Below are 27,290 nucleotides of genomic sequence, written 5' to 3' on the forward strand. Positions count from 1 at the left end.
TTATTTGATGAAAAACATAATAACTATTTTTCCCAGCAGAGGAAGGCATTTAGTGATTTTACTTCATGGATTGATATATATATTTTTGGCTTAAAGTTAATAGGGGTTGGGAAAAAATAGATTCTTAGATGCACTGCGATTCTGAAGCGATTCACGAATGTCAAAAATTGAATTTCAAATTGGTTTCTTCTTCTAATAACGTGATATTGACGGAACGCAAAAGGCGTAACTCTGAAGTGCAGCGCTGGCAGTCTGTGGCGTGCACATAACAGAGACGCATGATGATGGCGGAGCGAGAAATCAGAACGGCACCCTCTTCGTTAACGTCCACATGAAATCAAAATTGACCATATTTACTTTGTTTGCCTAAATTGATCGTTTTGTGGTGAACAATTCATCCATGCAAGTCAATCCACCCCAAAAAATTTTTTGGCTTCGGAATCTTTAATCAAAATCTGAAAATCCTCTGCATTGGAGGAGCTTTGCTGACGGTTAGGGTGTCTGCTTAACATCCGTAGCCACGCCCCTCCGACTGACAGTAGACCGGAGAGCATTGACAGCGCGTGAAAGGAGAGATGGCGAGGAGGTGCATTTTTGGCACTCACGGGACACTTTTCCCATTCCCTACAATTCCCTCGTTACGGTCCAGATGGCTCGATTTTTTACATTTCGAGGAAGGAGAGATCCAGAGAGGTCGCGAATGCTTTAAAAATTGGACAGAACACAAAATGGGGTTTGCGAGATATCTGTCATTAACAGATAACGCGGTCCCGTCAGTGTACACCGTTGGTACCTCACAAAGTTTGACGGTAAGTGGACCTAGCTACAACCAAGCTCTTGAGACGTTGAACATCATACAGGGCTGCCAACATAACTTTGTCATATTATGCTTAATAAACTAAATGTTTAGTGCGTGTGTAACCAACATCACCACTTAAATCAAGACAGATTCGACATAACGGTCATCTCTTACTCTTTAAAAAGGGTAACTTATGTTGAAAGATATAGAACAACTAATTGAAATGAATCATGTCTCATGCAATTGCTCAATTATTTTAAAAATCGACATATAATTGTATACAAGTTGTCAACTTTGATACCCACTTACAGGTTTCTCTGTATAGTTAACAACATTATTTCAGAGAATACCTTTTCCTTGCAAAAAAAAATTGTATTGTATATCCAAATGAATCGATATTGAATCAAGCTTATGAATTGAATCGTAATTCTCACTCCAAAGTGAACTCAAAAGTTGGCAGTCCTGCACAATCTATTTTACTCTTGTACCCATATCATAACATAATGCAATTCCTGTTATACCGCCCGTAACAAGATATGTGGCCTGTCAATGTCATAAACCATCTTTGAACAATGTGTCAGTTCAAACGGAAACCCACACGCAGAAAAGACGGAGTAAAGGTAAAGTTATAGGCTACTAGTTTATCTTCATTGTATTAACTGGTAATGGTGTTCTTGTGTTGTTTCATGTGTTTGATTGTCATATGTGTGTGTTGAAAATGTCAGCTGTTCAGGTGAAGCCTTTAAGCCACTCTGTTGGTGTGTGTGTTGTTACAGGTGTTGGAGTGTCTCACTTCAACACCAATTAAAAGGCCACGCATGGAAGAGACTGTGTTCGATGAGAGCTCAACATACACCTCAAGTCAGTGTTCAGATGTCACCTATGAGCCTGACGTCACTGAAGACAGCATTGAAAAGTAAGTCTAAATGTGATTATCACTAAAACTTCAGACATGTTAAAAAAATGTCATGGTATATAGGTCAGCTTTTGAGATGATCAATCAAGATGCCTTAGAAAGTATGATTTGATTTGCTGAGTTATGATTGTCCAGGGTTTGCCAACCACTATACAAAGCCAGGAAATACATGGTGTATGAAGACAATTTGCTACAGCTGTTTGGGAAGTGTCAAGCATGCTCCATACCTGCACAGTTGAGAAATCTGTGAATGGGACATTTGTATCCATCACGCAGGTGATCATAAATGTAGCACTGACAAATTGTTACAAACATATTTTTATTTATTGTATTATTGGCATATTTTATTGCTTCAGAATCGCATAGATCTGTTCTATGGAGTTAGAATCATGCCAAAACCTCACACACACACAAAACGTGTTTTACTCACACCCAACGATTCACAAACAAACTCACTGTGGTTTGCAAATACAAAACATCACTCACAAACTAATGCATTTTGTTCTGCAAATAAAAAACGTACCTTTAAACAAACACAGTATGTTTTACATATACAAAGAAACGTATTTCTTCAATGACAAAAATATCCTCCAAGTACAAACTAAAATCTTTCAAGTACAAAAAAAAAATCCTTCGAGTAAAAAAAAAAAACCTTCAAGTACAAAACAAAACTCTACAAGTACAAAAAAAACCTTCAAGTACAAAACAAAACTCTACAAGTACAAAAAAAAACTTCAAGTACAAAACAAAACTCTACAAGTACGAAAAACTGTCACGTGACTTTTGGCACCAATTGGCGCCTTCAGATCCACACACGCTAGTAAACGGTCATGTAATTCGCAGTCCAAAACAGCAGGTGGCGATGTTACCGACTTGCTTGACGCCGCCACGGACATGGGAAGAGAAGAGAAGAAGAAACGCTAACGTGGTGGCGGACGTTTTTTGAACACGATGAGCGGCCAACAGGTGAGTTTACAGTCGTTGCTGGTGAAAAATCAAATGTTAGTATATATTTAGTTAGTAAATATCAAACATGTCCAGACATGTCTGTCGTGGGTAGGGTGAATGGCCGTAGCTAGATATGAGGTCACCGAGGTCCGGACTGCGGTACTTTTTATTTATATTAAAAAAAATTAATGTCAAGCTCTCTGAATGATTAGTTAGATTAATTAGCCGTTTAAACCACTTCATATGAGTGTTTGCAATTCATGTCGCTGCGAGAAGGTAACGTTAGAACAGTGAACGTGTTGTTTAGAGCGTGTTGTGAGGGCGCGGGTGCAGCCTCCGTGTTGCCAGATCCACCTATTATACGGCTTTTGGACTCGTTTCCCCATTTATTGTGACACTTTAGGAAGTTAATATGTGGGAAGTTGAATGTTAGGCTAGTGATATATTAATTTTCTTTTGCACAACACAAGCTTTGAACTTATTTCGGATTATTATTAGATTATTATTGGATTATTATTACCGGAGCCCCACAACAACCATTCACCAATCACAGGTGCTCCTCAACACCACTGGTCTATATAATGACATTCAATAAGTCATTCTATATAGATCAGTGCTCCTCACACAGCCCGTTGCCATGGCAACTGTCCTGACTAACTGGCTTCACAGCCTCTGACAGCGCCACCCCTCAGACCTCAGTTGCCTTTGGTTTGCTCAGTTGGGGATACTTAATTTAATTCATCAATCAACAATACTATTGATCATCATTACCAAACGTGGACGTTTTCCACTAGAAACAAACATTGATGTATCATTTTAATTTAATACTGTGAAGCTGCTTTGATACAATCTGTATTGTGAAAAGCGCTATATAAATAAACTTGACTTGACCTCCCACAACCCATAGTATGGGTCCCATACACTGCAGTACAACCTAACTGAACACAAACAACCACAGTGAATACACAGCTCGTTACAATATTGCTAAATTGTTGGTTATTAATTATATCTAAGTTAGTTTGAACAGATAAAATGTGTGCATACGTGCTGAGTGTTTCCTTTTGATTTGAAATTGTGAGTTTTAATTAAGTTCTCTCACTTAGTAGATGGTATTTATTTAGCTGAAAATTGCTTTTATGATAGTTTTTAAAAAGCATTCAAACCTTTCTTTATTCTTGTTTGTATGTATGTATGTATGTATGTATGTATGTATGTATGTATGTATGTATGTATGTGTTTCCAGAAGTCGGACTATGCCAATATTGAGACTGCTGCACGGAACTTGCTGTCTCTCTTATCAGCAAGTGTCAGTCAAGGGTTGAGTCAAAGTCAAGTTGAGGTTCCAGGCCAGAGCCAAGTTCAGGTTCAGATTCAGGGCCAGCATCCCAGCCAGGGAACTTTTCAGGAATCAGGAGTGAGGCAGGCCAATGTGCAGCAGGAGATGTCAAAGTTAGAAAAAGTACAACGTGTCTACAATGTATATATGTAGAGGCGTTCAGATTTATGACATGCCTTTCAATTTACTTCACAGGTCTTTTCCTGCTCTTTTTCGAAGAGAACGAACCAGTGGCAAACGTAGATTTACTAAGCCACTTAAAATGGTTTCAGCAGCATCTACAAAGGCCACAAATATTCAGTTTTATTTACTCCCAAAACCCATGACCAGAACTCCACAGGGGTCTCAGGAGCTCAGCCTGTTAATGGCAGGCTTAGGAAAACGGACCAGGAAATGGCTTTAATTGCTTTTTATAAAGCACGCCGTGTGGAGTGGGCAAATCCTATGCAATGCAGACTTGAAGGTTCATCTTTTTTCTCTTTTAGTTCATTTTAGAATTCATGTGCTGTCTTTTTTTTCCACAAATAACCCAGAATCTCTACATTTCTTATAATTAATAGGTGATCCCGCAATCGGAGAGGGAGTGAACCGCTTCTTGTTCTCCAGAATCATGGAGAAGCTGAAAAATGGTTTTAAGTTGAACTTTGGTAGTGTCTTTAATTACCTTTCCATATATTATGGAGTGTTTTAGCTGCAATATTCTTAATGTCATAATTTCTCCAATTACTACGTGCTAAAGGGCCGTGTGAAACGGAAGTTAGAGCCTATGATGTGACTTATTTCTCAGTGAAAAATCATTTTGGGGGAGTAACAGCCCCAAGTTGGATTTGATTCAAATTCTCTGCATTTGATTGGGCTGTTTAAAATTGGGTGGGGTTTAGTAACAAATATCTGTTTGCTGCTGACTGCAGTCTGAGTCACTTTTGTAAACACCCCTGTGTTCAAGCTGTCATCAGACATTTAATACTGTTTTACAGGAAAGACAGGGATTTTGAGGTAAAAATATGCTGATACTGTTTATTTGACATGTCATATCAAGAGCCAAATGAACAATTAACACAGGAACACTAGATTAAAACTGGGAACATTTATTTTTTACTTCATGTGGCATTTGAGATGTTTTTAGGATTATACCTACTGTACATACCTATTGATTTCTCTTGTTCTATACAACCACATAATTTGAGTACATGTTAATTGGTCAAGGAATTTCTTCTGTTTGCACAGGAAATTGTGGTGACACAAAGCTGTTTGATGGAGAGCCAGACCATCTTGTACCTTCATCCTCTGCATTCCTTGTTGAGAGTGACCTGTTTCTGATGGCACGCCGCATGATTGGTCATTGCTTTTAGCATGGAGGTCCTGCACTGACAGGCCTAAGCCCTGCGATTGTTCACATCCTGTGTGGGGGAACAGTTGAAACCGCCATCATACAAATCAATGACTGTCCAGACATTGATCTGCGGGAGAAAATTACACTTGTGTGTATTCTGCAAACTGGCCAAATTTTTTTTAGATTCTTCTATATTGGGTTTAAGAGTGTTCATATTTTGTCTTAAAGCTTGAAGGGAGTGCGAAACTCTCAGCTGATGAAAAGGAGAGCCTTGACAACTTGTGTCTTGCATGGGACTTTCCTTTGATGACAGAAAACAACCGAAGATGGCTATTTGAAAGGCTTCTATGTCATGCGGTATTTGAATATTGTTTAAACTATTTAACATCATTCATTACTCTTTTAAACCACTATACGTGTAAAGATTTGTCTTTGTCTTTTCTCACTAGGTCATTGGACGGTTCATGAGGCAAATAAAGCAAATAAGAAAAGGGCTTAAAGAAACCATTTTGTGGCCACTTATTAGTGAACGTCCAGATGTAGCTGCAGTGATTTCCCCTCGGGAGTCGAGTGCTGTCTTGACCCCACAGGTAAATAGTTCAGTTAAAGGGGTGATAGAATGATTATATTGAGTATTTCACACTGTTCTTTAAGGTCTCCTAATAAGATGTGCGCAAGAGGACTAGCTGATCTCAGGTCAGTGGTGTATAGAAATTTTGGGCCGTGACAAAGACAGCGACTTGAGCCAAATAAGGGACAGGAAGCGAGTAGACGTCAACTCGAAGGCTCGTTGGGATTTGCCCGTTTTCAGAGGCAGTTTCAAATAGTGAGATTTGCAGAGGAAAGAGGCGTCTATGGGATTTTGCACCAAGACAAATGCCTCGTGTAAAAACCTAACCCTGATTCTGAGATGGTTTATCTGCTTGGTGTTGTATGTGTAGTGCATTCTGGAACGCATCATCTGGCCTACAATGACTGACGACGTCGACGACGACGAAGACGAATGCTCTGTGACAGATAAGAGCCGCATCACAGGGTACCTTCGACGGTTCATTCAAAATGGTATAGTTCCCTCATGTAATGAGTGATGTATTTACCAGGGATGTCCCGATACCACTTTTTTCATTTCCGATACGATTAATTTTAATTAATTTAATTTAATAGCTTGTGAGCCACGGCTAACGCACAGCATCGGATTTTGATCGGTCCTGGATCTGATATCCGATCCAGCGAAAAAGCCCGGATCGGCCCGATACCGATCCAGAATATCGGATCGGTTATCTAATCTTATGCAAACAAGACAATAAATGTACTTATTATTTTATACATTTGTTACAGTAAAATTGTATGCCAGATCTGGGTTATATCTCACAACCCTTATAGAGTCTTTTTTATATTCAAACTATTCACAAAAAAAATCAGACTGCCATACTGTTTATCAAAAGAACCTGGCCAGTATCGGGTTTCTAGATACAAATATGTTCAGCCATCTTTCTGTTCATAACCTGAAACAAGATGCTTTCCCGAAATCAAAAACAATATCTGGAAAAAATACACTGGCCAGGTTCTTAATTTTTATACTGCATAAATGCAACTGTATGGCTCTTAAGCTTGTTGAGAACATTTTCTCTAAAACTGAATTGTATCTGTAATAATAAAATAGTGTTTGCATCAGCTACATAGCCAATACTTGTCAGGTAAAATCTTGGTTGGCGTTCTTCAAAAAATTATTTGACAACCATGAGCAAAGTGTATAAAAAAACGCATTCTCTATCATTTTGAGGGTTGGATGGGAGGCTCCTACAACTACCCTCACGTTGGAGGTGACTAACTGCAGTCTGCCTAAGTCTTCCACCTGCTTTGAGACTCTCCGTCTTCCTGTCCGCTACCAAGACTTCAGTGAATTTAAGGAAGAACTGATTGCCTGCCTTGAAACGTGTGACACTGGATTTGGACTGGTATGACAGTGCTAAAATGTAGCTTCTTTCAGTTTTCATTCATGTTTCGTTCAGTTGTGGATATAAATTTAAGACTACGCCTCCTTTACCTCCACAAACAGTTTGTGAATGTCTTCGAAGAAGTCAAATATCTCTGAGTCTTTCTACATTTTCCCATCTCTCTTAAGTCTATTTTGTTGTCTTTCTGACACCTTCAAAACCTTTTATTTCAACATTTCTCCTGATGTGACCACGTTATATTGTCTCCTGGGTTGTTTGTTGTCAGTTAAACAGAGGTATTTTTTGGTTGTTCCAACCCCCCAGATGATTTAAGATTCTGGGTATTCACACTACAATAAAAAATACAATCTACATGTCTTTGGTTTGAACATTCATTATGACATTAAGAGAGCTGAAAGTCTTAAAGTCCGCTGCTAGCACTGCTTGAAGAAAGCTATGGTTCCTCCTGCTGCAGGGCACTAAACCACGTCAAAGGACGTCTTCGCTGTGGAACCAGCGAGCACCGCGGCCTGTGTGTTTTTCCTCGGACCGCCGAGCAGCGAGCACTGCGGTCTGTCTGTCTCAAGTGTGTGAGCATTTCAGTGTAAAATAATTAGGTCAAAAACGATTTAATATACTGCAAATACTATTTTTTCCTGTTGATTTATACTCCATTTAAGCTGACAAGGCTACCAGGTACCACCCATTTAATTTAAATATAATGACATCATGTGTTTTGACAGAAACATGGATCCTCCACTCTGCAGTAAACAGAAAAGTCATTTCATGTATCCGCTCCCATTTTCACCCAATCCGGAGGGAGAACTCCACACACTTCTTTTCCATTTACTGCAGAACAGAGAGAGCACCATTATTACCTTTTCATCTCTTTGCTTTATCCTTCTGTACATTCTTTAGATGCATGGCATACAAGATTGCATATTGTAGTGAGGAACGCAAGGCAAGGAATATATATATATATTGTATACCTTGATGGAAATCCATATCTGTCCACCGATTGCTGGAAGAAGGCCAGTGCTGTTGAGGACCGATTGTTGTTCGCTGCACCCAGGTACATGATCTACAGAAAAAAAGGGGGTGATTACTTTCATTTTCAAGCTGTCCTCTTAAATGTTTTTTTTTTTTACGTAAATTATACCTTTCGAGAAAAGCCATCCACAGCACCAAAAATGACAATGTTGTACCTGGTTAGACAAAAGACACTATAATAGTACAGCCTGCAATATATGTAAGTGAAATCCATTTCATTTATATGGCATCAAATCAAAACAGAAGTGATATCATGACAGTTTTCATATACAGCTGGTCAAGACAATACTCTAACTCTTAGAATTATACAGACCGTATTAGCTTGTGATTGGTGTCCACGTGGACCCGAGCTTTGGGACCAGGAACTGAGTAGGTGCGACGCACAACACACCCTAGCTGGTTCATGCGACAAAGGATGCCAACAGTGTCCACACGGTGCATGGAGGCCCGCACCCTCTCCCACTGCACTCTGAATCCTCTGGCCTGCAAGCTTCCCTTAACCAAGCGGTACCCAGAATGAGGCATGTCTTTTTTGATTTCAGTTACCAAATGGTCCAACTCTGCATTTGAACAGGTGCTATAGGTTGCTCTGACAGAAAAGCCAAACTCTCTCATTCTTCTGAAGAGAGAGCGAGTGGACACTCCCATCAAGTTAGCAATACACGGCACAGGAAGACCTTGGTTGATGAGATGTAACAGAGAATCCGGAGAAATATTAAATTTTGGACGCCCAGTTGCTCCATGACGAACCTGCAGAGATACTATGGGGACCTGATTTTCTCTTTCTTCAACAAACAAATTGTGCAGCTCTGTGAGTGCATCTACAATGGCTTTTGGGATGAGAACCTGGCTAGAGGCAGCACTAAAAAGAACAGCCTCCTGAGAACAAACAAATTCAAGGTAATCCAGGTCAAGTGGCTGCTGACTGACAATATGCTGGAGCCGTGTGTGGAGCCTCTCTAACATTGTTTGTACAAGCAGTTCCTAGAGAGAGGGGAAAAGAGGAAAAATGTATGAGGTCAAAAATACTGGTATAATTGAACATGACCAGTAAACCTTTTCAAACTTTGATTAATTCACCCAAAAATGAAAATTCTGTGATCATTTACTCTCCCTCAAGTTGTTCCAAACCTGTATGAATTTCTTTCTTCTGCTATACACAAAAGAAGATATTTTAAAGACGGTTGGTAATTAAACAGTTGCTGGTCCCCATTGACTTCCATAGTATTTTATTTTCCTGCTATGATAACACCCACAAATCTTCCTGCTGGTCAGTATTTGGCATATTTCATTCTGTAACATACAGATCTGTATTATGCTATTGTTTTTTATAGTGTTGTACATTTCTTACATATAATAACGATGATAATTTGTCTTACCGAATGTGGTATCTTCCTGTCAGCAATTACAGTTTGTCTATAGCTTCTTTTTAATGCCTGCCACGAAAAACATCCAAAAAAATAATAATAATCCGAAATAAGTTCAAAGCTTGTGTTGTGCAAAAGAAAATTAATATATCACTAGCCTAATATTCAACTTCCCACATATTAACTTCCTAAAGTGTCACAATAAATGGGGAAACGAGTCCAAAAGCCGTATAATAGGTGGATCTGGCAACACGGAGGCTGCACCCGCGCCCTCACAACACGCTCTAAACAACACGTTCACTGTTCTAACGTTACCTTCTCGCAGCGACATGAATTGCAAACACTCATATGAAGTGGTTTAAACGGCTAATTAATCTAACTAATCATTCAGAGAGCTTGACATTAAATTTTTTTAATATAAATAAAAACTACCGCGGTCCAGACCTCGGTGACCTCATAGCTAGCTACGGCCATTCACCCTACCCACGACAGACATGTCTGGACATGTTTGATATTTACTAACTAAATATATACTAACATTTGATTTTTCACCAGCAACGACTGTAAACTCACCTGTTGGCCGCTCATCGTGTTCAAAAAACGTCCGCCACCACGTTAGCGTTTCTTCTTCTCTTCTCTTTCCATGTCCGTGGCGGCGTCAAGCAAGTCGGTAACATCGCCACCTGCTGTTTTGGACTGCGAATTACATGACCGTTTACTAGCATGTGTGGATCTGAAGGCATTTGAGTGTGGATCAGCAAGGCGGAAAATTGGTGCCAAACGTCACGTGACAGTTTTTCGTACTTGTAGAATTTTGTTTTGTACTTGAAGGATTTTGTTTTGTACTTGAAAGATTTTAGTTTGTACTTGGAGGATATTTTTGTCATTGAAGAAATACGTTTCTTTGTATATGTAAAACATACTGTGTTTGTTTAAAGGTACGTTTTTTATTTGCAGAACAAAATGCATTAGTTTGTGAGTGATGTTTTGTATTTGCAAACCACAGTGAGTTTGTTTGTGAATCGTTGGGTGTGAGTAAAAACACGTTTTGTGTGTGTGTGAGGTTTTGGCATGATTCTAACTCCATACCCTGTTCACACTGCCTCCAAAAAGCAAAGTGGAGCAGCCAGCCACACATCCAGAGTACTCCAGCTGGGCAGCAGTAGCCTTCAGTGGGGCTTCATGCGTACAGATACACAAGGCTTGTCATTTGTGTAAACAAAATAAACTGGTCATTGTTAAACATTCTTTATACTTATGTAATGTGATATCTTCCAGAAACTGTCAGCACTCTGTCTGGAATGTATATGTCCCAGGACATTTTTTAATCATCAAAAGACCTTTCTCCAGCCAACAATTTTATGGCACTGGAGGACTGAACAAAACACAATGCTGGAGATGGCAAGGCATTCTGGAAGGGACGTTGTCTTGGGTTGGTGACATGAGAGCTGATTCCCCAGGTTTGTTCAGTTTGAGTGAAAAATAACGACATTCAGTTTCATCTGGTCATTACAACCACAGTATGAGCATTATGAAATGTCTGAAGCATTGAAGAATTGTGCATTTTGGAATACACTGTAGAGACATTGGATTAAAATGCTGTTCAATGTGACAATTTTGGTCAATAAACCAGTAACGTCCTAAACTCTTTCTGTTCTACTCTGATTCCCCCTGAAGGACACTGTGCCAAGTATGGGAGCTACTCGATGATGAACCTGGAAGACAGCAAGGTGGTGGACATTCAGTTAATCCAGGTAAAAATGCAATTTACTATGGTACTGCAATAATCTATAATGGCATTGTTGTGTACGGCTTTCTCACAATGAGTGTGTATACAAACACAGCAACACTTTGATAACTATCAAAACTTTAAATTATTGTGCATGTAAACATACTTATTGTCTTGGTTTATATGGTATCTATTAACTGTCAGGATAAAAGTCTAAAAGTTGTCTTTTTTTTCTTCTTCATATAATATATGTCCAGCAACCCTGAATTATTGAGGGAAACCCCAGAACTGCAGCACATCACCGCGATATAAAGTTAAGGCAACTAAACAACCAAGAGAAATATATGTCTACCTCAAATGTAACATTTGTTCTGTACATCAGCTCAGCATCGGGGGAATAACATTATAATCTCGTTCACGGTAGAGAAAGATGCATGTAGGCTACACAGGGGCCGTGAAGACACTGAATTAAACATAAAAACAGCCCTCATAATAATCACAAATACACTTACATTTCTATAAATCAGTTTTTATGAATGAATGAATGGCTTGCTCTAACGGTTGCTCTGGTCTTCGTCAACAACACGCGCTTGCACCCCCTGCTGGTGAGGACGACTAACAGCAGATGGAGATTATGCTCGGTAATCTACTGCTTTTCCTGCAGTTCCTGCATGTCAATGTTGAATTTACTGTCGAATTTGAACCACGAATTTGAATGCTAAGGAAGCTATAAACAAGCTCCAGAAAGACCATGCCAAACGAGCAACTAAAATCACCGACCTCGAATCACGGAACCGGAGAAACAATATCAGAGTTATCGGTGTACCTGAATCTGTGGAGGGGCCACAGCCGACAGCTTTCTTCGCCAAGATGCTCGAGGAGGTCTTTGGAGAGGTCCTCGAGTTACCTGTGGAGTGTGAACGAGCTCACAGAGCCCTGGCGCTTAAACCTCCTCCATTAAACCAACGGCCAAGACCGGTCATCATTCTTCTCCTCAGGTTCCAGGTAAAAGATAAGATCATCCGTCATGCACGGACCATGAGGGGTAGGCTGAAATTCCGGGATCATTCCATCCTTGTGTTTGAGGATTATCCTCCAGAGGTTGTGGAGCAGCGCAAAGAGTTCAAGGCTGTCATGTCGGAGCTGTACGAGCGAGGTTTCAAGCCGGCCTTGCTGTACCCGGCCAGACTTTACATCAAGATGGAGTCGGGAGGTAGGAAACACTTTCCCACGGTAGCTGAGGCTGAAGCCTTCATGTCTCTTTGCCCTCGCGGAACACCTAATGTTAACTTCATAGGCTGCCGAAAATCCATGTGGCGAGGATGGCAGGCCACGGCTAAATTGTCTGAACAATGACTAACCTCATTATTCTATTCATACTATTTCATTTTATTTATTTTTTTATTTTTTTTCTATCTAGCAAAGTCTGCCTCTAAACCTTATGGATTAAATACTATTAGGACTAACTCCAGTAGGCTACCCCTTTATTCTAGACATGGCGAAAGAGACACTTTATATATATATATATACATATCATTTATATTTCTTTATTTTTTTTCCTATCAGACAAATTTTTTATTTTTTTTATTTTTCTTCTTGCAAGTTGACGCGGGTGACTGTGACATAGTCCAAATTGTTTACGCAAATGTGTGTGTGCGTGTGTGTGTGTGTGTGTGTGTGTGTGTATGTGTATCCCAGAAAATTCCATGATCAATTTGTACTACGATCAACATTATGAGTTTGGATGATTTTTATATTGTTGGAGATTCACATTATTGTGCTGATATGAGTAACATGACTACTTGTAACGTCTTTGATCTTGATGATTTGAAACCGTTAAATGATGTATTTAAGTATTCACTGTTACATTTAAATATCAGAAGCCTAAACAAACATCACTCTGAATTAGTTACCCTATTATCCAACTCAAGCTGCCACTTTGATGTTATTGGGTGTAGTGAAACCTGGCTCAATAGATTCTCAAATGTTGATTTATTAAACCTGGACGGATACAACCTATATATTAAGAACAGACCAAATAGAACAGGTGGAGGGGTCTGCCTTTATGTAAAGAGTACTTTCCAGGTAAAAAGAGTTGACATTTACTTGGAGGATGAACATTGTGAGTCCTTATTCCTCGAGATAAACAGTTGTGACAAATCATTTATTGTCGGTGTAGTCTATCGTCCACCTGATTCTGATCTTGAGACTTTTTTCAGTAAACTGGAAGATTTATTACATAAACTAAGTATTAAAAAAAAAGATTGCATACTTCTTGGTGATTTCAATATTGATATTTTTAAGGAAGATGGGGCTAAACATGACTTTATGAACACATTGCATTTCTTCTCGTTTTTTCCCACCATAAATAGATTTACTAGAGAAACATCTACATCCAAGACTATTATTGATAATATCATTACTAATATTCAGAATACTAAGCTGGAGACAGGAGTCGTGCAGTCTGACATTACAGATCATCTACCCATTGTGATATTTTTTGGTTCTGGCAAATCAGTTTCGCCTCCACCCTCTAAAATTAAAACTAAAATTGTAAATGAGAGAACCTTACAGCAATTAACTACCAATTTACAAGCCAAGTCATGGACCTCTGTCTATGACTGTGCGACTCCTGATGCTGCATATGACAGTCTGACAAAAATGATTCAAGACTCCATCAAGGATACAATTCCTGAGAAGACAGTCAGGTGCAGCACCACCCTCCAGAACTCTTGGATTACAAGGGGAATCATGAAATCTATTAAATATAAGAATAGGCTTTACAAAGTGTATATGAAAAATCCTTCTAGTTTAAATAAAGAAAAATATATTTCTTATAAAAATAAATTAACACAGATCATAAGAAAGAGCAAAAGAAATCACTACACAGAACTTTTAAAAGCTTCACAGGGGGGCTGCAGGAGGTCATGGAATGTGTTGAATGTAGTTCTTAATAGGAGACATAAACACACTGTTTTACCTGACCTTGTTGATGACAAAGCTGATCTTACACAGAGCTTTAATAATCATTTTGCTTTAATGGGTGAAAATCTATCTAAAAATATAAGTCGCCCCAAGAGTGTCACCTTTAAGCACTTTCTCTCTGACAACTACATTCATTCATTTTTTATGAAACCAACGGACAGCACTGAACTGCTTAAGATCATTTTTGATTTGAGAAACTCATATGCCACTGGTGTAGATGAAATATCTACTAGGATTATGAAGGCCATTGCGACAATTATTGCAGATCCACTGGCTTATTGTATTAACCTTTCTTTACTTACTGCCATCGTACCTAAAATGACTAAAATAGCTAAGATAATTCCAATTTATAAATCGGGCGACAGAAATGACATGAACAATTATCGGCCCATATCAATTTTACCCACTTTTTCTAAAGTAATGGAGAAGGTGGTCTACAATAGACTTAGTGGCTATCTTGACAAACTTAATATTCTTGCTCCGTCTCAATACGGTTTCAGGAAAAAGAGTACAACCTGCATGGCGATACTTGATCTTATTGAAAAAGTAAATGACTGTATTGAAGAGGGAAAGTGTGGTGTTGGCACATTTTTGGACCCATCAAAAGCATTTGATACCATTGACTTTGAGATCTTATTGCACAAATTGCATCATTATGGTATCAGAGGCTTAGCTCTCGATTGGTTCAGAAGTTATCTATATGAGAGAAAACAGTATGTACACATCAATGATTTTGACTCTACTTGTAAGCCTATAACCCTTGGGGTTCCCCAGGGATCCATTTTGGGGCCTCTTTTATTCATTTTATATATAAATGATTTCGTGAATTCGTCAAAAATTTTCCACAAAATCATCTTTGCAGATGATACTAATTTGTTTACATCACATAGCAACCCAGTCATTCTTCAAGAGAGAGTAAATACAGAGTTAATCAAAGTTGACTCTTGGTTTAAATGCAACAGACTATCATTAAATATCAATAAAACTAACTTTATATTTTTTAAGTCCACAAAGGAAAAAAATATTGATCACTGTCTGATTAAAATTAATGAGCAATTGATAAAAAGAGTGTATTCCACTAAATTCTTGGGGGTCCTCATTGATGAATCTCTTACTTTTAAATGTCATATTGATCATCTTGTAAGCAAACTGTCTAAGTATGTTGGCCTTTTTTATAAGACCAGACACTTTCTTCCCATGTCTGCCCTCCTTGTGTTGTACAAAACTCAATTTGAACCACATCTTAATTATTGTAATGTGATATGGTGCAACACCTTTACAAGTCATCTAAAAAAACTTATAATATTGCAAAAGAAAGTCATACGGGCTCTGTCCTGGGCAGAGATAAATTCTTCTACTGAACATCTATTTTATAAATTTGAGTTACTAAGACTAGTTGAGCTAAATAAATATCATAATGCTTGCCTTATCTTTAAAATTGTTCATAAACTGAATCTCAGACTGAGTAGTCTTGTTCCTATCTATAGCCCCCAACATGCATACCAAACGAGAACTAAACAACTAATATATGGAAAATATCGCAGATATTTACGCACCAGTATGAGCGTTGCATATAGGGGGCCCCAGATTTGGAACGAGATTGACGATGGCCTTAAGGTGTTGTCCAATATCTCCAACTTTAAGAAACAATTAAAACAATATTATTCATTAACCTATATTTAGTATAAAATGTATTCCTCATGGAGTACTGGGATGTATGAGTATGATTGTATGTGCATGAGTGTATGTGTAGGTATGTATTATATGTATGTCTTGGTGTGTTTTGCGTGCACTTTCATCAATCATTTGGTTATTGGTGATGACTGTTGCCTTATTTGAATTACTTTACTTTATGTAAATTATGGGCCCCAAATTATAAGCTTTTGTAGCTTCATTGGGGGACCCATTCGCATTTACCCAAATGAATGTACAACTACGACTGTATTATTATTGCAATGCTGTGGTATTTGTGAATAAACTCAAACTCAAACACTGAATTTGTGGAAACAAACTTGTAAACCGAAATAAAGTGGACCGAAAATTGCCTGTTGAATATTATAGGTTGTATTTTTAAACAGTTTGAGTATTTTGGAAGTGAAAGGTGAATATGGATTATTGAATTTTTGTTAATGAAAATGTGTTTGAAATGTTTTGAATTGAAATATTCACAGCTTAAATATACAACCAAGCCATGCAACCATGCAAGCAAGCATGGTTAATGCAATGCGTATTTTTTTTATACTTTTTTAATTCAAAAACATTTGGCATTATTTTACTTCCATAAGTCCAGTGGTTTCACCAATTTTATGAAGCGATGCGGGTGCTTTGTTTTTGGAAAAAAAAAGAAATATATATATATTTTTTACCACTTTATTTACGAAAATTACTGACCTGTAATCCAGTAGGAGGAGCACTACGACGCATGCGTATTGTGTTGACTCAAGACCGGAAGTTGTTCCGTGAATGTGCTTTAGATAATATAATTTTGTAAATATTGAAGTGAAGGTAATGGGTAGACGCTCAGTCTAGGTGCTAATTCTGGGTTTATCACCAGGTTCCCTCAGATGTGTCGGCCAGAACACCACTTAAGGCCAAATATTCCAGAGTATGAAATGAAGAGCTGAGAGAAAGTTCTTATTATTCTGTTTATTCTTTCCTCTTTCTTGTGTGAGTGAGTTTGAGGGTGAATGTAATTTTGAGTGTGGTTTCTATAAAGAGAGAAACAAAATACAGATGAATAAAGGAAACATGTGTCACAGGTCGAGGTGGGCCAAGCCAGACTGCACCCACCCCTAGACCAGGATCACCCTGAGGAGTGTGTCAAAGGAGGAGGCAGGAGACAGGAATAAAAAGAATGACAGGCTTTATTAAATATAAAAACAATTTGAAAATCCTAATCTAAAATTCCTCTTCCTTCCTCTTCCCAGGAATCCAAGGCAAGTGGGGGGTCAGGCTCACTTCCTTCTGGCGCTGGTGCCAACTCGCGGTGGTAGGTACTGAACAGGTGGGTATCGCAGGTAAGTAAATGAGTCAGGCTTACTTCATTCTGGCTCTGGTGCCAACTCACTGAACAGGTGAGTATCGCAGGGGAGTAGGTGGATCAGGGCTCACAGGAGTTGTAAAGGGCGGGCACTTCGCACCATACAGGTGGGTTTCAGGGCTACAGCAGACTCAAGTCGCAAGCGGAGCGGGGCTTTGGCTGGCCCAGACAGAATCAATACTTCAAATAGAGGTGAATAGCTCTCACATGGGTGGCAGGAGACAGAGTCAATAGCTGAACAGGGCTTTCACTGGGACAGACAGCATTCAAACTTCAAGCAGAAATAAGCAGTTCTCACGTGTGTTGCAGGGGACAAAGTCACAAGCTGAGCGGGCGTTCACTGGAACAGACGGAGTCAACACTTCAAATAGAGGTGAACAGCTCTCACGTTGGTGGCAGGAGACAGAGTCATAAGCTGAGCAGGGCTTTCACTGGGGCAGACAGCACACAGACTTCAAGCAGAGGTAAACAGTTCTCACGTGTGTTGCAGGGGACAAAGTCACAAGCTGAGCGACGTTCGCTGGAACAGACGGAATCAACACTTCAAAATAGAGGTGAACAGCTCTCACATTGGTGGTAGGAGACAGAGTCATAAGCTGAGCAGGGCTTTCACTGGGGCAGACAGCACACAAACTTCAAGCAGAGGTAAACAGTTCTCACGTGTGTTGCAGGGGACACAGTCACAAGCTGAGCGACGTTCACTGGAACAGACGGAATCAACACTTCGAATGGAGGTGAACAGCTCTCACAAGGGTGGCAGGAGACAGAGTCATAAGCTGAGCAGGGCTTTCACTGGGGCAGACAGCACACAAATTTCAAGCAGAGGTAAACAGTTCTCACGTGTGTTGCAGGGGACACAGTCACAAGCTGAGCGACGTTCACTGGAACAGACGGAATCAACACTTCGAATGGAGGTGAACAGCTCTCACAAGGGTGGCAGGAGACAGAGTCATAAGCTGAGCCGGGCTCTCACTGGGACAGACAGCATAAACTTCAAGCCGAGGAAAACAGTTCTCACGTGTAGTGTGCGCACGGGGGCTTTTCCTTCTGACATCCAACAGGTGACTGCAATCGATCTTGCTAGACTCTTATGATGGACGGTAGACCAGCATGACACATGGGGAGTGCACGGCGATAAAAGGTAAATCTTCCACACACACACGACAGTCCAATTCCAAACATGCAACGTGATGGGAAACGTCAATTTCAGCACTACAAATCCACTCTTCAAGTGCAAAGTAAGGCCAACACTCACCCAGAGGTCTCGATCTGAAGAGCCGATGATAGTCAGAGTTGGGACAGATGCGGTGAATAATTTCCTCACCACTACAAGCGGCTTCACTTCGCTGGTTTCAATGGCCGAGGGGGAGGCTAGAGATCGACAAGGAATCAGTATATTTCACTCAGTGCGATGTATACAACGTGATCCAGCACTTCAAACCAGTATCCAATTTAGTGTAGAAAACATGCGTTTATGAGATTCAATTTGTCAATCACTCATCTCACTCTTTCCCAGTCCAGACGACGAATTCCACTCTTCAAAACTGCCCTCGGATCCCACAAGCGACAATCCTCTTCTTTCACGATGATCCTTCAGCTGCAACACTCTACAAACTTTTCCCCACGGGAGAGAACCACACCAGATCGACGGGGGAAGACAAAGAAACAACAGGCCCACACGGAGAGAGAACACTCCAGATCAACGGAGAAGAAACAACAACCCCAACCTTCTCTTCCCCTTGTGTTTTATCCTCTCAAAATGCTGGCGTGGCCTCAATCAGACACTCAAAGTGAAGTCCCCACACCTGTTGCCAATCTGCCGTTTAGTTGTCATGACAACAGACACACACACCGGCCCGGGGACAGTGTTACACTGAAAGTGCCCCGGCGGGAACACTTCTCTGGTGGAATCAGTTCCGGGGATTATTTGTCACCCCGTGACACATGCATACACTCATTCCTCCTTAAGCACTAATATACATTACAAACATAAAATAAATAATAGTCAGAATATGACTATATATATATCTTAAACTCTAAAAATGTAAACAGAGAGAAAGGATTCAAACACTTATATGGGATTCTCAGATTTCCTACCATGCATTAAGTTACCAATAACGTAGATATAACCTTCTGTCGTCTATAAAATACTTCAAAGCCTCAATAGGGGTCCAGATAATAATATTTAACACCACTTCATATTTGCTCAACCAAAGTACTGAACATTCATAACAACAAATAGTAAAGTATAAGCATGTCTAAACACGATGCTGTGACATATTTTGACCCGACGTACTGAATCAGATGGACCGAAGCTAGAAAGTAACGTACGAACGTGGATATAATCAACACAACGGTCGCGTAGCGACCCTTAAACTCCTAACTCTCATCCATATCAAATAGCAGAAATAACAGCTGACAAAGAAATACAGTATCACGAGTAATGCAGCAGATATACTTACTTTCCTCATTTACGCACACTCTGAAGAAAAATGTCCCTCACAATTATCATCTGACCGACGATCTCTATCTTACAGCAAGCATACTAACTGTGCGACGTCAGATATACTATACAAACCAGCGCGCGCATTTCCTGCCGTCACAAGCACTGAATAAACGGGAGTAAACATGAAACATAAAGCACAATATGGTCTAAATACTAAATAATTAGTAATAAATAAAAGCAAAACTAACATAACTTTGGGGCCTTTTCTACAAATATAGAGGTACATATATATATTTTTTTTTTCGCAAATCAAAGCACTTGGATCGCTTCATAAGATTGAGGTTAAACTACTGGAGTCACATGGATTACTTTAATGGTGGCATTACTACCTTTCTGGGGCTTGAATGTATTAGTTGCGGAGGCTACCAATGGAGGAACTCTTGGAGTTCATTAAAAATATCTTCATTTGTGTCCCGAAGATGAACGATGGTCTTACGGGTTTGGAACGGCATGAGGGTGCATAATTAATGACAGAATGTATTGTTTTTTGCTGAACTATACCTTTAAGGAATCCTGGAAACACCTTAAAGGTGCCATGTGTAATTGTCTGGCAAAAAAATCAAGTCATACTCCACATTCCATACCAGATGGGGGCAGTATACCTCCATAAAGTGAATTGGTCTACTCTAGAGTAACAGACGAGAAACGGCATAGTCTCTATGCTCCGCCCCTACCTTCACAACCATAGACATCATATAGATAGACGCCCTATCGACCGCTACTGCCTATTAGCGCGGTCGAGCCGTGGGGCCGCCATCTTAGGCCGGTCACCCGCTCCACTCAGTGTCATCTGAATGGCAGGAGCAATGAGCTGTCAGCGCATTTATTAATCATACCTCACTGAATACCCAACTGATCTTCACGCGGGGGTTTTTCTGCAAATGTCATTCATGTAGCTATGATACACATGGTTCGGCATATTTTAATATTCATAGTAGGCTTAACAGTAATATAATATTCTGATATAAGATATAAAGTGACAGGTAACGTTATTACATTGCTTCCTGATATCACGTGCGCAAACACAAATAACCTATATTTATATATATATATATACACTACAGGGCCGTTGAATGCTTGTATCTGATAACCGTGAAGCTCTTGTAATTATTACTTTACCCAACCTCTCCATGTCGAGTGATGCAGTAAACATCAGACAGCGCACGTGAACCGATCATCTCTACTATAGTAAAAAAACACGAACACTGTTGAAAGATACAGTAGGCTACAAATGACCTGTTCGCGCCACAAATTGTTCTCCGTCCTAAGCGACCGAGTCATTGAATGTGAAACAGCGGCTGCTGTCGTCAGCGAGCAGCACTCTTCAGACAACGAGGGTGCGCGCGCCGCGCTGATACCTCCGTTTCAGTTTCTCGAACCCGCGCAGTGCGGCGGTCAGATCACGGAGACCATTCTGCCCCTAGCTATGCGTGCGAAAGCATGGGAAGTGATCCCGGGCGTGTCAGAATGGGTGCTGAACGTTGTAAAACAGGGCTATGCGTTGCAGTTCGCTCGCCGTCCCCCGCGCTTTCGAGCCCGGACCGTGACGAGCGGTCCTTTTCTTATCTGATCTGATTTGTGCTTCAGAGCGCGGTGGTTGTAGGGGTCTCTTGCCAAAGGCTTCAGCCATCCTTCCGCTCTCTTCCCTGAATTGAAATGAAGTAGTGGGCTGTACTTTCCACACGATTGACATCAGGTTCAAGAACGCCCACAAGCCGTGCGAGTTATTCGTGTATTGCAGGTTGGCTGGTGGTTATGTTGCCCGCATACCGCCTCCCATGGCCGAAACTGGTATTACGACACCTGTCGGGCCGTGGCTAGTAATGCTAATGCTAATTAAGGTTGATATCTCTGCAGCACTATAACTTGACATTTTTTTTAATGACATCATTGCCCTTATTTCTTCTCATTCTTTTGATGCGTGTAGCTCATTTTTTGGATATTTTTACCTCAATTTTTACACATGGCACCTTTAAATCAACCACAGCATCCATTCGTCCATTTTCTGGAATAACTGAAATGCAGATAAGAAAAGAACAGTTTCACCAACAAAAAACTTTCTGCGTTTTTACATTTTCTATAAAAAGAAAAGCAGTTTTAGATTATGCACTTAAAGCTTCATATAAAATACCCAGAAAAGTACAATGTTAGCAGCAGCCATATTTTACAGTACAAACCCTCTCCATACTTTGCACTTCTATAATATAAGCTTGTTCCCACATTTGAGAAAATGTTTACACAAAAGTATTGCTTTAACTTTAGCATAATTTAAGAATGGCCATTGTGAACAGGATTGATCATGCACTCTTGAATGTGCAAAGTAGAGCTAGGGTGAGGATGTACTCGATGCGATGCCGATATTACCCCTGACGAGTTGGATAAAGCTGTAGACAGTTTGCGTCTGAATAAATCTCAGGGTATGATGGTTTTACAGCCAATTTCTATAAACTCTTCTGGGGTTTATTAAAAGATCTTTTCTCTCTCATGTTAAAAGAAGCCACAGATAAAGTGACATTCCCCCTTACAATGACACAAGGTGTAATAACTTTAATCCCGAAACCTGATAAGGACTCCAACATTTTAGATAATTTTAGGCCCAATACTCTTATTAAACACCGATTACAAAATTGTAACCATTGTCTATGCAAGCATATTGAAAAAAATCCTACATAAAATTATAAGCGACTCTCAATCAGGTTTTATGATATATACTATCTATCCATAGTAATATTTGTTATTTTATTTCTTGATTTTGAAGGCATTTGATTCAATTGAACACTCTTTTATTTTGAATTGTGTACGATTATTTGGTTTTGGAGAGAAATTTAGAAATATAATTGAATCTCTTTATGAAAATTCACATATTTCAATTTCATCATCAGGAGGTACATCACCCCGATTCTCTGTCAAGCGTGGAGGTAAACAGGGTCGCCCCTTCTTGACACAAAATAAAGTGATTAAAAGATTAGAGTTGACTAAAGATTTCTAAGATGCCTTACTCTACAAGACATTGGTTATACATAACTTTTGGTTTCATATCACCAGAGAATTTTTTTTATAGAATGTGAGGGATCGAATTTTTACTTGGTTGTGATTTCACAGCGTCTCCCCATCAAACTATCCCAGTTTCACCAGCAAGTCCTGTTGTACTGGAAGCCCACCATCATTGTACACCACACAAAACCCCATTATGGAATAATATATCACAGTAAGAAACACATCACTGTATAAAGGAGTGGATGGATGGAGAAAGGTAAGGTGTGTGTTTAGGATGTTGATCTCAGATATGATATAAGCTGTAGTCAGAACACATGTAAACTCTACGATTAAAGCTATCCCCAACTCTCTCATATGATTCAAGATATCGTTCAGCTCTTTCAACATCTTTCACCTTCTGTCTCCCATTACTTTTATTTAAAGGTGTCCATTTTCAAGAAATTAAACTTCCAAACACAATTATTAGAAATATGTTTAACATATTATTCCCTATCGCATCCTATAGAAACTTATTATTTATTATGTCTTTATTCCAGACCCATGGGTCCATATAAACATACATCATAAATTAACAAACAAACACCAAATACAATTTAAAAGACATACAAGCTTTCTTTCCAATGCTTCCAAAAACAAGAAAAATACCTTGTATCACTCAATGTAATGTCATTTAAGACCCTAATAATACTATTTTTTGAAACACTCAATCTACATATAAAATTATACATACATTTCCTTAAAACAGCATTCAACGTAGGCACATTATTACCCACAAACATTTGGCTTGCACTTGACCACCTTGGAAGCTTAAGCAAAAATCTAAGTGCATCATTAAATGCCACCTGAAGCTTTCTCATCTTTGCTTTAGAGTATTTACACCAAAGGTGGGCTGTATATAAAGAAGTACAGTATGCCCTAAATAGAGTTATTTTAACCTCATCTGTACACATACAAAATTTACGAGCAAGCATATTAGCCTGCCCATAAAGTTTACAGCACTGGCGCTGCACATCATCATCATCATTTAAATCATTTTTAATGATGTGACCTAGGTATTTTACTTTATTCACTACATTTAAAACTTGGTCATCTAAATAAAAAGAAGGAAAATTTAGTTTAAGGTCTTCTTTGGCTTTAACAATCATGATAACACTCTTTTTAATATTAAATTTTATGTCATGCTTCATACCATAGCTTGAGCAAATTCGAAGCAACTGTTGTAAGCCGGCACTGTACGGAGACATAATGACAACATCGTCAGCATACATCAAATGATTAATGATACTATCACCTATCAGGCAAACTTGATTTCACTGTTCTTCTAAAAAACAATTCACAGCAGTGAATTTGTACAGCAAAGATTTGGATTTGAAACTAGTAATTGTGTTTTTTTGTGATAATATTGAAACTACTGATCATTTGTTTGGTCATTGTATGCATGTAGAGGCTTTATGGATTGATATTCTTCTTTACCCAACGGTTCCTCATCTCGAAGTCTTCTCTCACAAGGATATTATTTATGAACTCGTTATGGAAAGCAACAAAGACGGATGTTTGGTTAATAACATCCTTATTCTAGTTACACTTTATATACATCTAAATATCTGAAAGTGAATCCTAAGTTAATCCTAAGTATTTCACAATGATTTTCTTTCTTGTACAAATGCCCTTAAAATTATAAAAAGTAAAAATGCAAAAAACGTTTTGCTATAATAGAAGAGCATGACTTGAAAAGTAAACCCTAGCCCCCCCCTTCTTTCTTTTCTTTTCTTCTCTCTCTTTTCTCTCTTTTCTTTTCTGTAATGTACTTTTGCATCTGATTCTGTTATTGTGTAATTATATATTTGTGGTGCCATGTTATTTGTACATGGCTTATGGTTCAATAAAAATAAAATAAAAAGCTTCCATCCAGGTCCATAACCATAAGCCTTCATGGGGAGGCGGGCTTTAGCCTATGAGCTATACTGGGACCAGCCACCGGGGGGCGATCGAGACTGTGGGTTTATGAGCTATACTGGGACCAGCCACCGGGGGGCGATCGAGACTCTGGGTTTATGAGCTATACTGGGACCAGCCACCGGGGGGCGATCGAGACTGTGGGTTTATGAGCTATACTGGGACCAGCCACCGGGGGGCGATCGAGACTGTGGGTTTATGAGCTATACTGGGACCAGCCACCGGGGGGCGATCGAGACGCTTTGGCTTCACTTTTCGGCACGCTTGGTTTCCTCTCCCATTCCTCTCTCACACACACACACACACACACACTGGAGAAGAGCGAGTCCAGGAGCAACAGAATCTCCTGCTGAGATGATGGAGTTTATTAAAGAGGAGTGTGAAGACATGAGTGAAGCAGTGAGAGATGAAGATACTGAGGAACAGAGAGGTTAGTGATCTTTCTTCAGTCGAGACCTGTCTTTGTGTGTGTGTGTGTGCGTTTGCGCGCGCGCGTGCGTGTGTGTGTGTGTGTGTGTGTGTGTGTGTGTGTGTGTGTGTGTGTGTTTGTTTGCACTAGAACGATAGTATCGTGAATGTAAAAACGAGATCCGTCTTCATGGTCTGTGAATCCTCCGGTCGAAATCTGTGTTTCTACATGTTTAACGTCTATCAACAATAAACACGAATCGCGCATTAATATACAAACACGTGTTTAGGTCGGTCATGATTTATGAAAACTTTCACAATCGCATTTGATAAGATTCATTGTTTCTCACTGCTCTGTCCTCTTTTTCTTGCGTTATAATGAAATACAGGCTCTGCAAATGAATAACGATCCAAACCATTAGATAAATCAGCTTATAAGTTTAAAAACTTGTACTAGTCATCTAGTCTAGTACATGGCATACTAGGCTCAAATAGACTATAACTTAACTAATTATATTAATTCTAAATCTGTTTTTATTGAGGTTCATAGGCATCAACATGTTTAAACCAATGAGTAAAACAAAAACAAAAAAACAAATCACCTTTTTTGACCTTATATAAAAACCAAAAAACAAACAAAGAAACAACATTCAAACAGTATTGCAAAACAAACCACACACACACACACACACACACACACACACACACACACACACACACACACACACACAGAGAGAGAGGCTATAGTTAGCTATCTCTAAGTATTTAAATGATAATGATGTTTGATGGTAAGTAGATGACCGTGGGTGTCCGTATCAAAGGGTGTCCGTAGCAGTAATCAAACTGTCCAATGTGGAAACATCAAACCATGAACCCCGTAGCAGGAATCAGTGGAAACATGCAGACAAGGACCACAAAGTTGTCACAAATATGCATTCGGCATAGATAAGTCATCAGCTGAGCGTAAAACAGAACGTTTGTTTGACCACGGCGGTCAGACATGCTTTCATACATAGACATCATATAGACAGACGCCCTATCGACCGCTACTGCCTACTAGCGCGGTGAGCCGCGGGGCCGCCATCTTAGACCGGTCACCCGCTCCACTCAGTGTCATCTGAATGGCAGGAGCAATGAGCTGTCAGCGCATTTAATTAATCATACCTCACTGAATACCCAACTGATCTTCACTTGCTATGCGAACCAGCCAAAGAGTGGACGAGAAGCGCAGCGCCGAGCCACGTCTAGGACAACTGAGCGTGTCTAGCACATCGGACGCGCACTTTCTCAGTTTATGGCCAGCAATAAAAACGCAGAAAGGCGCCGCCGGTGTGTGTACACTCATAGAGAATAATGTGTTCGAATTTTAAATACGAGCCGCTGCGCAACGCGGCGCGTTTTACGTGGATGAATGATGAGCGCGAGACGCCGAAATGTATGCCAATAAGATTCTGAATGGAAAGTTTACTTTTAAAAAGTTGCCAAATGGTTCAATTGACAAGACCAAAGTGATCTGTGTGTTGTGAACTGAGCTATCATCGCAGCACGTCCAGTCTGAAATACCACTCGATGGTCAAGCACACACACAGCTGATGCGTTTCTACGGCCACTCGTCAATATCAGTAACGTTACCTCGATTCGTCAGTATTTCTTTCACCCTTTTATTGATGGACAGTGTTACATTGTGTGAGAGATTATTTGCTCCAAGTGAGAATATTAGTGTGAAATTGAACAGTATATGCCAATCTTGTTTTCAATAAAAAACATTTGCACAAAGAAAGCCGATCCACTTTTCCATGTTGATAAGAGCATTAAAATGAGAAAAAAATAATGGGACAAAAAGAAATCAAGAGACATTTAGAATAGATAAAAATGTGCGATTAATCGCGAGTTAACTATGACATTAATGCGATTAATCGCGATTAAATATTTTAATCGTTTGACAGCCCTAATTCTGATATAAGATATAAAGTGACCAGACGT

The 27,290-nt window shown here is 39.6% G+C and overlaps 2 protein-coding genes and 1 long non-coding RNA gene across 5 annotated transcripts in view; 2 read left to right on the forward strand and 1 right to left on the reverse strand.

Moving 5' to 3' along the window:
- The first annotated feature begins 4,382 nt into the window (after positions 1-4,382).
- On the forward strand, positions 4,383-7,109 carry LOC306998019. Of its 2 annotated transcripts, XR_013797493.1 has the most exons (6): positions 4,383-4,462; positions 4,560-4,646; positions 5,227-5,480; positions 5,561-5,689; positions 5,782-5,922; positions 6,274-7,109. It is a non-coding gene; the product is annotated as an uncharacterized lncRNA (long non-coding RNA). The 2 variants fall into 2 exon arrangements; XR_013797492.1 differs by having other exon boundaries at positions 4,560-5,480.
- A 939-nt stretch (positions 7,110-8,048) lies between these two features.
- On the reverse strand, positions 8,049-10,336 carry LOC306998324 (uncharacterized protein; the record flags this gene model as incomplete). The annotated part of the gene is made up of 5 exons (XM_079612289.1): positions 10,260-10,336; positions 8,633-9,303; positions 8,429-8,474; positions 8,259-8,350; positions 8,049-8,118 (listed from the first exon to the last, which is right to left on the reverse strand). The coding sequence occupies exons 1-5, from the start codon at positions 10,272-10,274 to the stop codon at positions 8,049-8,051; spliced, it is 894 nt and encodes a 297-aa protein (XP_079468415.1). The 5' UTR covers positions 10,275-10,336.
- A 14,786-nt stretch (positions 10,337-25,122) lies between these two features.
- The window catches only part of LOC306998012 (uncharacterized protein), a 32,132-nt gene continuing 29,964 nt past the window's right edge, over positions 25,123-27,290 (forward strand). Inside the window, exon 1 of one of the 2 annotated variants that reach the window (XR_013797491.1) lies at positions 25,123-25,329. The gene's annotated coding sequence lies outside the window, so the exon portion shown is untranslated. The remainder of the gene's footprint in view (positions 25,330-27,290) is intronic. The other variant, XM_079611725.1, reaches the window with a different exon arrangement.

Source organism: Phoxinus phoxinus (genome assembly GCF_949152265.1).
Source record: "Phoxinus phoxinus genome assembly, chromosome: 5".
Lineage (NCBI taxonomy): Eukaryota > Metazoa > Chordata > Actinopteri > Cypriniformes > Leuciscidae > Phoxinus > Phoxinus phoxinus.